The 13287-nt window shown below is 38.3% G+C and overlaps 1 protein-coding gene across 3 annotated transcripts in view; it reads left to right on the top strand.

Moving 5' to 3' along the window:
- Positions 1 to 13287, top strand: part of LRP2 (LDL receptor related protein 2) — a 220019-nt gene that overhangs the window by 103762 nt on the left and 102970 nt on the right. For all 3 annotated transcript variants that reach the window (XM_075933562.2, XM_075933563.2, XM_075933560.2), the window contains exons 30-33: positions 10 to 187; positions 2357 to 2485; positions 6532 to 6698; positions 12754 to 12897. In XM_075933562.2, the coding sequence (XP_075789677.2) occupies positions 10 to 187; positions 2357 to 2485; positions 6532 to 6698; positions 12754 to 12897 (618 nt within the window). The remainder of the gene's footprint in view (positions 1 to 9; positions 188 to 2356; positions 2486 to 6531; positions 6699 to 12753; positions 12898 to 13287) is intronic.

Raw genomic sequence — 13287 nt, 5'->3', positions numbered from 1 at the left:
GCCTTTTAGGTGTTACGGCATCCACATGCTCTGACTCTCTTTGAAGATTATGTGTACTGGAGTGATCGATACACTAATCGAGTAATTCGAGCAAATAAGTGGCATGGAGGGAACCAAACACTTGTGATTTATAACATTCACCAGCCTTTGGGGATTGTCGCAGTCCATCCTGTTAAACAACCTGGGGGTAAGTCAAACAAAGCAACCTTGGCAACACAAATTAGCAAAATCTGAAATATGCATATTCATAAATGCTAATAGAATCATTCATGCCAACCAAGGGCATGACTTAACATAAGATGACATCACTAATAGTCCATCTGTCCTGGTGATGAAACCAAGTAACCTTGGCAATACAAAATCAAAACAGGCAAAATGTATAGTAAGGCACTGATATCTGGAGTTGCTATATTATTTATTTTTATTTTATTTATAAGATAACTGACACCTTAGAATGCATTTTACATTGCAAAATATCTTTGGGAGGAATCAGTATGTGAATTACTTGTACACAATTATGTCATCTTTTTCGATAAGGTATCTCCCTAGCTACTTAAACACTTTCATTTTGACTTATAGGCCATGTCTATACTGTGCGAAAGATCAACACTGTGGCAGTTGATCTTCTGGGTCTTCTAGACCTGCTCATTCAAACTGAGAGGGCTCCCCCAATGGCAGTGCTCCTCTAAAGGAGTAAGGGAAGCTGACAGGAACATTTGCTTCTATCGACCTCCCACTGTGCAGATAGTGCAAAAATGTGATTTAAATGAAGTTGACTCCAGCTATGCAATTAACATAACTGGGATTGTGTATCTTAAGTCGACCTTCCTCTTGAGTGTAGATCTGGCCATAGTGAAAAGGAAAGGAAAAAGAATGGTACTATTTCATTATGTACCCATATCTTGAATACTATATGCAGTTCTGGTAATACCATCTCAAAAAAGATATACTGTATTAAAATTGGAAAAAGTACAGATAAGGGCAGCAAAAACTATGGAACAATTTTCATGCAAGGAGTGATTTAAAAGATTTGGACTGTTCATCTTAGAAAAGAGATGTCTAAGAGATGATATAATGGAGGTAATTAACTTTCTTTACACCGTTCATTATTTAACAGGGAATTGTTACTTATCCTTTCATGTAACATAAGAACCAGGGCTCTCCAAAAGAACTGTAAAAGCAATGAGTTTAGAACAAACATAAGGAAGTACGTCTTCATACAATGCAGTAACCTGTGGAACTCATTGCGCAAGGGATTTCATGAAGGCCAGAAGTATGATTGGGTTAAAAATTAAGTAAGGAGGCTATGTCCTTCAATGATTATGTGCCAAGATGGTCAGGAATGTAATCCCAAGGGCTACATGTGACTGGGTGACAGAGTATGGATCTCTTGATCAGAGCCCTATTCTTTTCATTACCCTGAAGCAGCTGGCACTGGCCACTGTCAAAAGATAGAAATACTGACCTTGATGAATTATTGTTCTGACCCAGTATGGACTCTTATGTTCTTAATCTACTGTATCTTCTCTATCTCGAGTTCTGGTTTTATGCTGCTGTTTTACTGCTGTTTTGTTAATTTCTTTTTAATTTTTATTAGGTTTTAAATTAGAAATGACAACATATTCTCTTTGAGTTTCTAGGCCTTTCCAATTAGCTATATTAGTTTGCTGCTAATTGTTACAAGGTACCTTCAAAGTACAATTTCACTATGTGAATGTCATTCTTCATGAGAACTCCTTTTTATGGCAAACTTGTGAGATTAAACCAAGTGATCTAACTTGGAAATGCAGTAGATAGATCAGTGGTAATCAGAGAGACCATGTTTTCTAGATTTTCAAAGGGACCCATGGATTTAGGCAGTCAGCTCCCACTAAAATTGAATGGGATTTGAGCACTTAACTAGCTCTCTGAGGCTGTTTTGCAAGACCCAGCGATGAGAGCTACTTTAAATCCCCCTTAACTTGCCATGACAGATAAGATTAGTATGATCATGGACTGGGAATCCTGCACCCCTCACCATGCAGTGGCATCAGGCCTTGCAGATAGAATCCAGTGTTCTGCATCATACTAACAAAATGGAAAGGCTGGTACGACAACAGCACTGTTGTTTTAACAAACGGCATTGGAAGGTTATATAGTGTTACAGTGTCTGAGTTCATTTCTGCTTCAAGGAAACATATCTCCTGTATTTAAATAAATACAAATAAAGTAATGTAGTGGGCCCAGTCCAGCAGTTTTAACTTTTATGGTATCAGGACCTAAATGGGTATCAGCTCAGAATATAGGCATACAGAAATTCATTGTACTGTTACTCATTAGATTTACCAGTGCTTTTTATTTTATTTTTTTATTTTAGGTAACAATTTTTGTGCATCATCTCCCTGTAGCCACCTGTGCTTGCTCTCCTCATCAGGGCCACAATTTTATTCTTGTGCCTGCCCTTCAGGATGGACACTTTCTCCTGATAATATGAACTGCATGAAAGGTAGGACCATAATAGCCAAAGATCAAAACAAAACAAGAAAAGGAAAAAGCCTATTAGATCAATGTCCATTCCTCTGCCAGAGCAAGATATAGCACACAAAATGACAGATGACTATATATGGAAAATACATCTGTATCATTTTAGGCAGTTTGTATTGAATGCTCTCTTTCCTGGGGTGTGTCTATACTACACCGTAGGTCGAAATAAAATAAGCAATTTGAGCTATGCAAATTGCGTATCTTATTTTGATATTATTTCAAAATAGCTTATGTTGACATTTGGCGCTGTCTACACAGCATTTATTTCAAAATAAATAGCTGTTCCAAAAGGTCCCTTACTCCCTGTGGAATGAGGATAATAGGGATGTCAGAATAGCAAAATAATGGGTGTGCTAAAAAGATGCGGAATAGCTATATCAGGATACCTCTGGTATCCTGAAATAGCGTTACGCTGTAGATGTAGCCTTGAAGTTTGGGGGCAGAACTCTGGGCTAGATTTTCACACAATCTCTAGGGGCAGATTTTTGAAAGAGCTCAGCTTCAATTTAGGCACCTTATAAAGGATCCAGACTTAAAAAAAAATTGGGTGTTTTTGACAGAAATATTAGTGAAAAGAGTAAATTTCTAGTAAATATTAGAGACTGTTAACAGAGTGTTGAATTTTTAAATTTAATTGGTCAGACTAGAAACCTCATTCTAAGATGTGTAGTCATCCAATAAGAGAGCCAAAAGAATATCATGTTGCAGTGTATGTAATTAATAATGCCTAATTGCCAAGGCTGTCAAGAGATGAATTGAGAACAACCAGAACTGTTGCAGCATGAGTACCAAGTACAGGAGCTCTCGAGGCATAAACTAATATTACAAATACCCATGTGACTTGAGATCTCTTGCTCAACTTGAATTTCAGACATCAGATCATTTCACTGATCTGTCCTCGACCAATCTTTAGAGCAAGGGTTGTTTGCAGAAGTCATTCAGCAAATTAATTTTCTAAAAAGTCATGGAAATCATAAATTGCTCGGAGGTAATTCATGACCAGAAAAAGAGACTATATCAGTCAAAGAAAACTCTGGAGATGTGTAATGTGCTTTGGTTTGTTTCTTAAGGGGAAGCTCGAGAGCACATGAAATTTAGTCTAGAAATGCCTCTGGGCTAAACAAAGAGTAGGATTCTGTGACTAATTCAGTGGATACTCTGAGTTTTCAGAGGAAAATCAGTGTTTTGTTTCTGTTCTTGTTTTGTTGAAAAGATAATTAAGCAATGTATTATTCAAGGAGCCATATTGATTTCCTCTTATTATTAGATGTAATAAACTAAAGAGTTTAAGTGTATAGTGTGTATCATGAAAGAAATAGATTAAACCTGGAATCAAGCAAGCATGAATATAGGAAATATTATGCATGTTTGCCAAGTGCAGGCTCATTTATGCCACTGTATAGAGCCAATGAATCAACAGTTTTGGAAGGTCTTGTCCTTTCTTCCTAAAACATAAATCGGTAATATATGAAACTTGGTAAATCCATTCTTGTACTATTGTGACATTTTTCTAAATTCCATAGCTGTCCAATACGTAAAATAGTGCAAGAAAAAAAGGATCAGTAGGAATTTCTGTTTGAGTGAAGAAATTGAGTGCAACTTCAGATGATTTAATCTGAGTAGGCTTCTTTATTTTGTTTAGTTGAAACTTCTATTATACATTGAAAAACAACATATAGAAAGCAACAGAATTTATGTATGCATTAGATTTACTACAGGTCAGATCTTATCAGCAAAGGGTATTATACAACATTGCTGATTCTTTTCATGGTGAAAGATTTTAATTATTGCTAATGATTACAAAAGAATAGGCATTTACCATTCTTCTTCAGAGACTTATTATGATTGTAATCCTTGCTGACATTGTTTAGTTTAGCTTGCCAGCACAAATTTTCAGCAGAAAGATTAAATCAAGTTACATATATTTTGGCTGCATAGTCTTCTTTTTAACAGAGTGATACAGGGGCACTCTGTACAGGTAATAGGCATATCTAATATTACTAACCTAAGGCTTATGGGAAAAAGGTAATTCTGTGTTTGCACATTTTCTTGCTTTACAATATGGCTTTGGTAATTTTGATCTCAAGATTAGATTTTTATAGCAAGACTGTTCTCTAAATCTTTTGTGACTTGAATCTTAGAGATGTTACCATTTTGCTTGGCGAGTCTAAAAAAATGAAATGAAATGTAAAATATTGTGCTAACAAAGTAAATTTAGTGTTTCAAACATTTAATTTAAACGAGTAAGACATTAATTTTTTTATAAAAAACAACTTAATCATGTAAATGTATATTACAAGTAATGGCTCTATGAAGGCTAAATTTATGGTCCTGATTCAATTTCACTGATTTTATACTCATGTAACTCCATGAGCTTCTGTGGAGTTACTCCACAGCACAGAATCAGGCTCTGCATATTCACAGTTGTGAAATTAAAAAACAAAAACAAAAAAACCAACCAAAGTCCTTGCTTTTATTATTCCATGGATATGTAGTGAACTTATAGCTAGAGTATTAGGTATAATATTAATGTACATCTCAGACAATTCCCTTGTGACCCCCTTTTAGGGTTGGTCAGCACTTAACATCTGTGTTATGGACAATATGTAACTGTGCTTAATGAGGAGCTGCTTTGGGAGGGAATTGTGAATTTCAGGCTTTGTCTGCCCTGGGGTGTTTTTGCACAAGTGCAGCTTCATTCATGCAAAACCTTGATGCAAATGCACACAGCACCTCTACGCCAATGCAAAAAGTCCCCAGGTAACCACTCTATTCCTGGAAGTGATACAAGTTACATGGTGCAGCTTACTTTTCCACTAGTACTGATTCAGCTGTGCCAGCTGATTCATTGCTCTCATTCCCCACAACTCTCTGCACATTCCCTGTCCATTTGCTCATGGCGATGGGTGAGGGCTCAGAGCTGCAGTCCTGCTGAACATGCTCTCTCCCATGTTCCCAGAAGGGTGGTCCTGGCCGAGCTTAGTTGTTGCTAATGCCCTTTTACTACCATTTGCGCATGCATTCGGACAAGCAACAATCTTACCTTTATTATTAATTCCATTAGTAGAATTGAATGTTGAATTGCATGATTGACTAAAACTTTTTACAAGTGTTCTTTCTTATGGCTTTATATTAATTCAGTGAAGCACTTAATTTTTGGCTTATCTTTAAACTACTGTTATAATTACTTCAATGGAACTTAAGCACATGCTTACAAGTTTTTCAGTAGTGCCTAGATGACTTAGGAGCATACCTTTTATTAAATTTCAATAGAACCTATGTGTCTAAATCACTTTGGGTATGTCTACACTTGCACCCTCTTTCGAGAGAGGGATGCAATGAAGAAATTCAAAATTGCAAATGAAGCTGGGATTTAAATATCCCACTCTTCATTTGCATAATTGCGTTATGGCGCTATTTCAAAATAGTGCTATTTCGAAGTAACAAATGCTGTTAAGATGTGGTTATTTTGAGAGAAAACCTTTCTCTCAAAATAACCCTTATTCCTCATACAATGAGGTTTACCAGTTATTTCGAGAGAAGGATTTTCTCTCGAAATAACCGTGTCTTAACAGCATCTGTTATTTCGAAATAGCGCCATAACGCAATTATGCAAATGAAGCATGGGATATTTAAATCCCGGCTTCATTTGCAATTTCAAATGTTTTTATTTGCATCCCTCTCTCAAAAGAGGGTGCAAGTGTTGATATACCCTTAGTATTAGGCGTATATTATAAAATCTCACAAACACTCACACTTGAATAACTTTACTCATACGATATTTCACTGACTTCAGAGGGAGCTGCTAAGTGCTCAGCGCTTTTGAAAATGAGGTCACTGATTTCAGGGCTCAGATATCATTTTAGGTTATAGCTATTAAGCATTTTTGAAAAGCTTCTTGTGTGTGCTCACAAATTCTGGCACAAAGTTAGCAAACACCATTCCATATCCTTAACTCCATTAAATGTATAGGATTATAGTTCTGATTTCTATGATGTCGTTTAACAGATGAACATCCCTTCCTTATTGCTGTAAGAGATAATATCATTTATGGGATTTCTCTTAACCCTGCGGAGAAGAGCAATGATGCCATGGTTCCAATAGCAGGAGTCCAGAATGGTGTTGATGTTGATTTTGACAGCTCAGAACAGATGATCTATTGGGTTGAAAATCCTGTAAGTTAATTCTTGTGTTTGAAATGTGCACTAAAGGGACAACACCCATTATAATGATACTCCTGTCTAACTTTTTAACATACTACTACTATTATAGATAATGCCTTCATTACAGTAACTCAAAGAAATGAAAGAAAATATTTCTTCATAGTTTTTTCTTTTTGTTTATTAGTCAATTTCATTGTTTCTTCTGTGTATTCAGTTAGGGCTTAATCCTGCAAACACAGGGACTACTAATTAGATAAAGTTTTTCATATGTGTGAATGTTTCAAGGGTTGGAGCCTTCACCTGTCAGTACAGGAAAAAAAAAGGAAGGGGGAGTAAAATGTGATTTCAAAAATGCAACAATTTGCAGTGAGCTTTGGGGAGGTATAATTCTCTGAAACTAGTTTTACCTGATTTTAAGTACTGACTACATTTGAAGTTGATGGTGCCCCTTTAATGACTGCTCCTGCTGAGCTAATAAAAGGACTTGTTCTCTAAGGTCAACAAAAAAATGTTTCCCAGCTTTTGCAGTGTGGAAGCTTATTTAAAAGTCTGTGGAAGCCACTGAAGTTGACTTAGTAAGGCGTCTGCTGATTCAGCAACATGCAAATTAGGCTGTGGAAACTCCCTTTTTAATTTTTGCTGTGCTAAGTCCAGGGGAGCATGGTGTCAACCAAGGAGTTCTCATGAGCCGTGCTATGCCGCAAGTTATTCATGTTAACATTTTTCCTTCCATTCATCTAGGGATTTGCTTAAACTTTCCTGTGCAGGTGAAAGTGCTGAAAATTTCTTTTATTCATGATTTTTTTGCCTTATTTTTTTGAAGATTTCTTAAAAACTAAAAAGGAGGAAGAAAACTAAAGAGAGCTAATAATGCAAGTTTTCCCTGCGAATATGTGTTCAATTTTATAATCAATTTGATTCAGCTATGTTTATGTCCCCATTTGTAATGAACTTTCAAGCAATCAAGTTTTACTAGCAAAAATAGTAAGAAAAAGTAACCTTTAAAGTTTCATAAGCAAGTATTCATGAAAACCCAAGCCTTGGTTCTGCAAAGGTTGTTTTGCTTGTTTAAACACATACATAAGCATTTGCAGGATCAGAACCTCATTCAGATGCTCCTGTTTTGTGGCAGAAGTGCATGTATTCTAATTCAGTCAGGGAACAGAAAAATATACCTGGTATTTAACTGCCCAATCTCAACTAAGCAACACAGCTGGAATTTTTAAGGTTTAATGAAGGCATAAAATAAAATAAAAATCAAGTAGATGTTAATCAAATAAATTCCAATAGGGCTTGATTCTGCCAGATGCTGAGCATCTTGATTCTAATGCAGCAAACATCTTAAACATTTAGAACATATCTGCACAGCAGGGCAAAGGTTGAATTAAGCGACACAAATTGAGTTACGTCAATTGCGTATCGTAAGTCGAAATAGCTTAATTCGGCTTTTGGTGCTGTCTACGCAACAGGAAGTAAAAAGAAGAAAACTTTTCCTTCGACTTCCCTTTTGCTTCGTGAAATGAGGATTACAGGAGTCGGAGCGAAAAGTCCTCCAGCTCGCCATTATTTCAAAATAATGGCTTCAATGTAGATACGAATAATAATGCTCCTGTATAGACATAGCCTTACTTAAATGTAAGCATCTGAGTAATCACTTTGATTTTAATGGAACTACTCATGTGCTTAAATTTATACACATGGAGAATCCTTCGGCACCTTGCAAAATCAAGCCCATAATAATGGTAAGAAGGTAGTTCTTGCCTTGCAGATATTCTAGGAGGAAAAAAATAGCTAGTTTATTTCAATAAATAATTCATTTTAAATAATTTATTCAGCACTAAGGAAAATAGCAGCTATTTCATAGATCCATATATTCCAAAGACAGAAGTGGCCATTATGATAATCTAATCTGCTGCAATACTGGCCGCAGAACTTCCCTTAAGTAATTCCTAGAACAGAGCTTTTAGAAAAACACCAAGTTTTGATGTTACAATTGTCAGTATGGAGACTGACCGTGACCCTTGATAAATTGTTTCCATGGAAAATTGCTCTCATCATTATGAACTTGCACCTTATTTCTAGTCTGAATTTCTCTAATTTCCACATCCAGCCACTGGATTTTTTCTACTACTTTGGAAAGCCCATTATTAAGTATTTGTTCTTCATTCAGAGACTGTGAACAAGTTACCTCTTTACCTTCTTTTTAAGCTAAAAGAGCTTAATCATTCTAAAGTTACATCATGCATCAAAGTTACAAATTCTCTGTAGTTCACAAAGATCTCGGGTAAACATAATGTTGGTAATTTCACAAAGCTTTACGATCACACACTCTGATCTTATAGAGATGTAGCCGTGTTAGTCTAGTCTAGCTGAAACATAAAACAGGACTATGTAGCACTTTAAAGACTAACAAGATGGTTTATTAGGTGATGAGCTTTCGTGAGACAGACTTTGATCCCTCAGATCAAAGGGGTGCCAGAGGCAGACTCTAGCCAGGAGACTTACCAGCCAGCAGCCCAGCACTTTCCTGAAGCTGCCTCCCTGTCTGTCCTGTCCCTGCACAGGCTGCAGCCATGTGCTTTGTGAATAACAACAAGCCTGGAGGGCAGGGGCCATGGTGCTTCTTGACCTCCTGTTATTGAAACAGGCAGCTCCCATTGGCTGGTTTTTGTAGAAGCAGCTCCTAAAACTTTCTTCCTTCCCCACCAGGCTCACAAATTTTAAAGTGAAACTGCCCAGCAGCCGCGTTTCTGAGCGGAGTGTGGGTGGGGTGAGGCAAGCGGGGAACCTGCCTGGGGCTCCCTGCTGCATCTAGGGCTGGATCTGGTGGCTTGGTGGGCCAAATCCGGCCCACACAGATATAAATGGTTGTAGCTGAAATGAAGTAAATGGATCTGTCACAGTGAAGGGTCCAGCTCCCAGTACAGCCGGTCCCCGACTTATAAATGGTCAATTTATGACCATTCATACTTACAACCAAATCTCCCATTAAGCGGTCGTAAAGGTGGTCCCCGAGTTATGAACGTGATCCGCGCTTACGAACAGTGTAGTTGCATGTAAATGAATGGGGTCCAACTTATGAACACTTCGAGTTATGGCCAAGTGTTTGGTCCATAACTCGTTCATAAGTCAGGGACCGGCTGTATGTAAAGTTAAGCATGTACATAAATTCTTGCTGGATTTATGTACATAAATTCATGTTGTGCCCCAGCTTCTGCTTGTTCATCTATACACAACACTTCCCCCTTAATTACAGGTGTTGAATAAAATAATTAAAAGTAACAAAAACAAAGAGATCCCTTCCAATCCACACACACTCAGCATATCACCAAGGCAGGTGCTACACTGTCTCAACATCCTCTGCTTATAAGCCTTTGGTACTTCTTTGCATGACTTATTCTTTGTTTGTTTATCTTCCATTTCATAGACTGTAAACACTTCATAACAGATACTTGTCTTATTACATGTCTGTGAGGTGTGCGGGTAACTTTAGGTGGATCAGTAAATAAATAAATAATAAGCACTTACCAAGCTCTTGAACACTACTGTTTTGTTTTTTAAGCTTTTTGTTAAGGTGAAGTTACAATAAAATGTTACCATGTAGCACTGCATTACTTTTCACTAGTCAGCCTCAGATTAATAATCAGAGAACTTGGCTAAAGGTTTTGACTTCCTGGTTGGTAAGCCTTCCTTCTCTGAATATGCTAAAAAGGGTGATTGAATTTTTAAATACCTGTCCTTTTTTTGTCTCTCCTCTTCTATACATACTTGATGTGAAAGCTTTTCCATTGCTAAGACAGTCCATATTTCACTATATCATAATTCCATAAGAGAAGACACATTTTTTCCAAGAATGTGCAATGCAAAGTCTTGTTGTGAACAATAAAAAAAGAAATTATCTTTCTGTTAATGTAGGTCCTTTACTGGAGTGTTAAGTCAGCAGATGAGGGAATCTATAGGAAGCCAGCATTTTGTCATAGAAGACTAGTGTTTTCACTATGAAAAATTTATTAAAGTAGGAACAATGGGACTGGAATACATTCTTTCTTGGTTTTCCCTTTGCCATAGATATAGTCGTTGGAGGGAAGATTAATTGTCTATCAGTGCTGTGGAGATATATGCCATTTTGTTACAGCAGTTACCACTCCGTAAAGGCTGAGAAGTTATGCCTGCTTATGACAGCAGTAAATTTGACCCACTGTCCACGCAGTTATAGTCTCTGTAGCTGATAAGATTCTTGCTCTCAGAATGCCTGCTTTAATGATTAGATAAATTCCTCTGTCAGATATCCCTGAACAAGTTCTGTAAAGTTCTATAAAATATACTCAGAATATCAACAAAGATCAGCTGTACTAGTCATATCTGTGAACCCTCTCTGGTCCGCATCCTTCTGGGTGTATCTCTGAGGACATTCCTAAGAGGTGTTCTATACTAGGGATTTAAAATCCAGTTTAGTTAGTTAACCAGTTAAACATTATTTTTAACTGGTTAACAGATTAAAGAGAGGCAGATGGAGGAGGGGCAGCTTCAGCCCAGCCAGGCTGGAGCAGCCCCTCTGCCTGCTGGGCTGGAGTGCCCTCCCTGCTGCGGAGTAGGACTACTCTGTAGGGTAGCCAGGGGTCCGGTTTTGAACCAGACAGTCTGATATTTGAGCTTTTTGTCTGGGAAACAAACTGAGAAAATACCGGACATATAAATGCTTGGTATTTTCTAATTAAATGAGTGGTATTGTTGTGAGTATCAATACGTAGCTGCACACTGCGTGAGCGTGTCTACCAGCCAGGCAGTACGCAGCTACGTAGTAGAGAGAAGGGGGCGAGGCCGGGGCAGGTTGGAATCCCCGGGGCCGGACTTGCCCGTGCACCCCACTGGGACCGTGTACAGGACGGGCAGCACCTTGGGATCTGCATGCGCCCGGGCCAGCCCCGCTCCTTCCAACTCCCTCCTGACCAGCCCTGCTTCCCGCCACCTGGCTCCTTCCCCTGATCTCCACTGGCCAGCCCTGCTCCTCCTGACCCCCTCCCGGCCAGCCCTGCTTCCCGCCAGCTGGTTCCCCACCGGCTAGCTCCACTCCTGCCAATCCCCTCCCAGCCAGCCCTGCTTCCTGCTGGCCAGCCCTCCCCCCCCTCTCCAATCAGCCTCGCCTCCCCCTGACCAGCCCCACTCCCCTCCCAGCTGGTCTCCCCTCCCGTTCTGAGATCATGTGTGTCCGGTATTTTTTTGAAAGCCATCTGGCAACCCTACTACTCTGGCCCAGCTGGAGCACCTCTGCCCATGGTGGGTGGAGGACTGCTCCAGTCCCCCACTGGTTTACTGTAACTGGAAAGTATCACCCAATAAGGATGATGCTTCCTGGTTAACTATTCACATCCCTAATCTACACTACTGCTTAAGTCAATATAGCTTATGTCTCTCAGGGATGTAAAAAAGTACCCCCAAGTAAGTTATTGACCTTAGCGCTGTCCACGCTGTCATGGACGTGTAGTAATGATGCCAATGTGAGAGCACACTCCAGTTGACATAAGTGTCATCTACAGAAAGATTGCAGCTAGTGCTGGATATTCCATAGGGTCTATACTCCTAGAGCAATAGTGGGTAAGATCACCAGGATAAAGTTAATCAAGTTTCCTGACATCATAATTCTTTTCAAAATACATATCTTAAGTTATACTGAAGGAAAAATGTATAATGTTCCTTTTTTGTGTTTACCTGTATCAAAAACATTTATCACAGACTTTCCCTGAGTTTTTCCTCATAAAGTATTCACAGTTTAGTGGAATTATATATAACTGTGAAAGATATAAATTGCAACCTTCTATTCTGTGTAACAATTTTATATCCTACAGTCAGGATAGAGATTAGTAATGTTGCTTTATATAATTTGGCTTTTATGATTTGAAATAGTATTTTACAGCTCTTTTGTGTACCCTGCACATGCACATACGTTCTGCTAACAATGTTAGTTTTGCTTTTTCCTAAGCAAATTAGTATCTTGTAAGGGAAGAGGAAGAAATAGGATATAGTCTTTGTGACACTGATCTTGACATTTTCTCACTTTTTCCCCAAGGGTGAAATTCATAGGGTGAAGTCTGATGGAACTAACAGGACAGTATTTGCTCCAGCAGCTGTTATTGGTGCTCCTATTGGTCTGGCTTTAGACTGGATATCTGCAAACCTGTATTATAGTAACACTGGCACACAGTCAATTGAGGTACTTTTATACTCAATATAATTTAAAGGTGAAAGCCTGACTTTTTCTTTCAGAGGCTATACATGCAACTCCATAGCAGAGAGGCATTCAGGGGGAAAACACCTGAAAGCAGCTTTATTTTAAAACTGAGTATTCAGTATTCTTTAAGGACAAAATCCAAGAAAAAATACAAAAGTTATTAAGAATCAAACTTAAATCTGGTCATAAGTGTATAGATAAAGTGATTTTAAAAGCAGTACTTCATGGGAGCATCCATTAACCACTGCACAACTCTTTTTCCTTCAAGTCAACAAGTTCCCCAATGCTGTTTGACATCGATAAACCTCAGAACACCAGGTGGAATAATGTATTATGGTTCCGCATTAAAATCTAAGGTCCAAATCCTGTGCC

This window comes from Pelodiscus sinensis, chromosome 7 (genome assembly GCF_052426305.1).
Source record: "Pelodiscus sinensis isolate ZL-2025 chromosome 7, ASM5242630v1, whole genome shotgun sequence".
Lineage (NCBI taxonomy): Eukaryota > Metazoa > Chordata > Testudines > Trionychidae > Pelodiscus > Pelodiscus sinensis.
The sequence above is the reverse complement of the archived record's forward strand: the minus strand, read 5'-3'. Positions and strand labels throughout refer to the sequence as shown.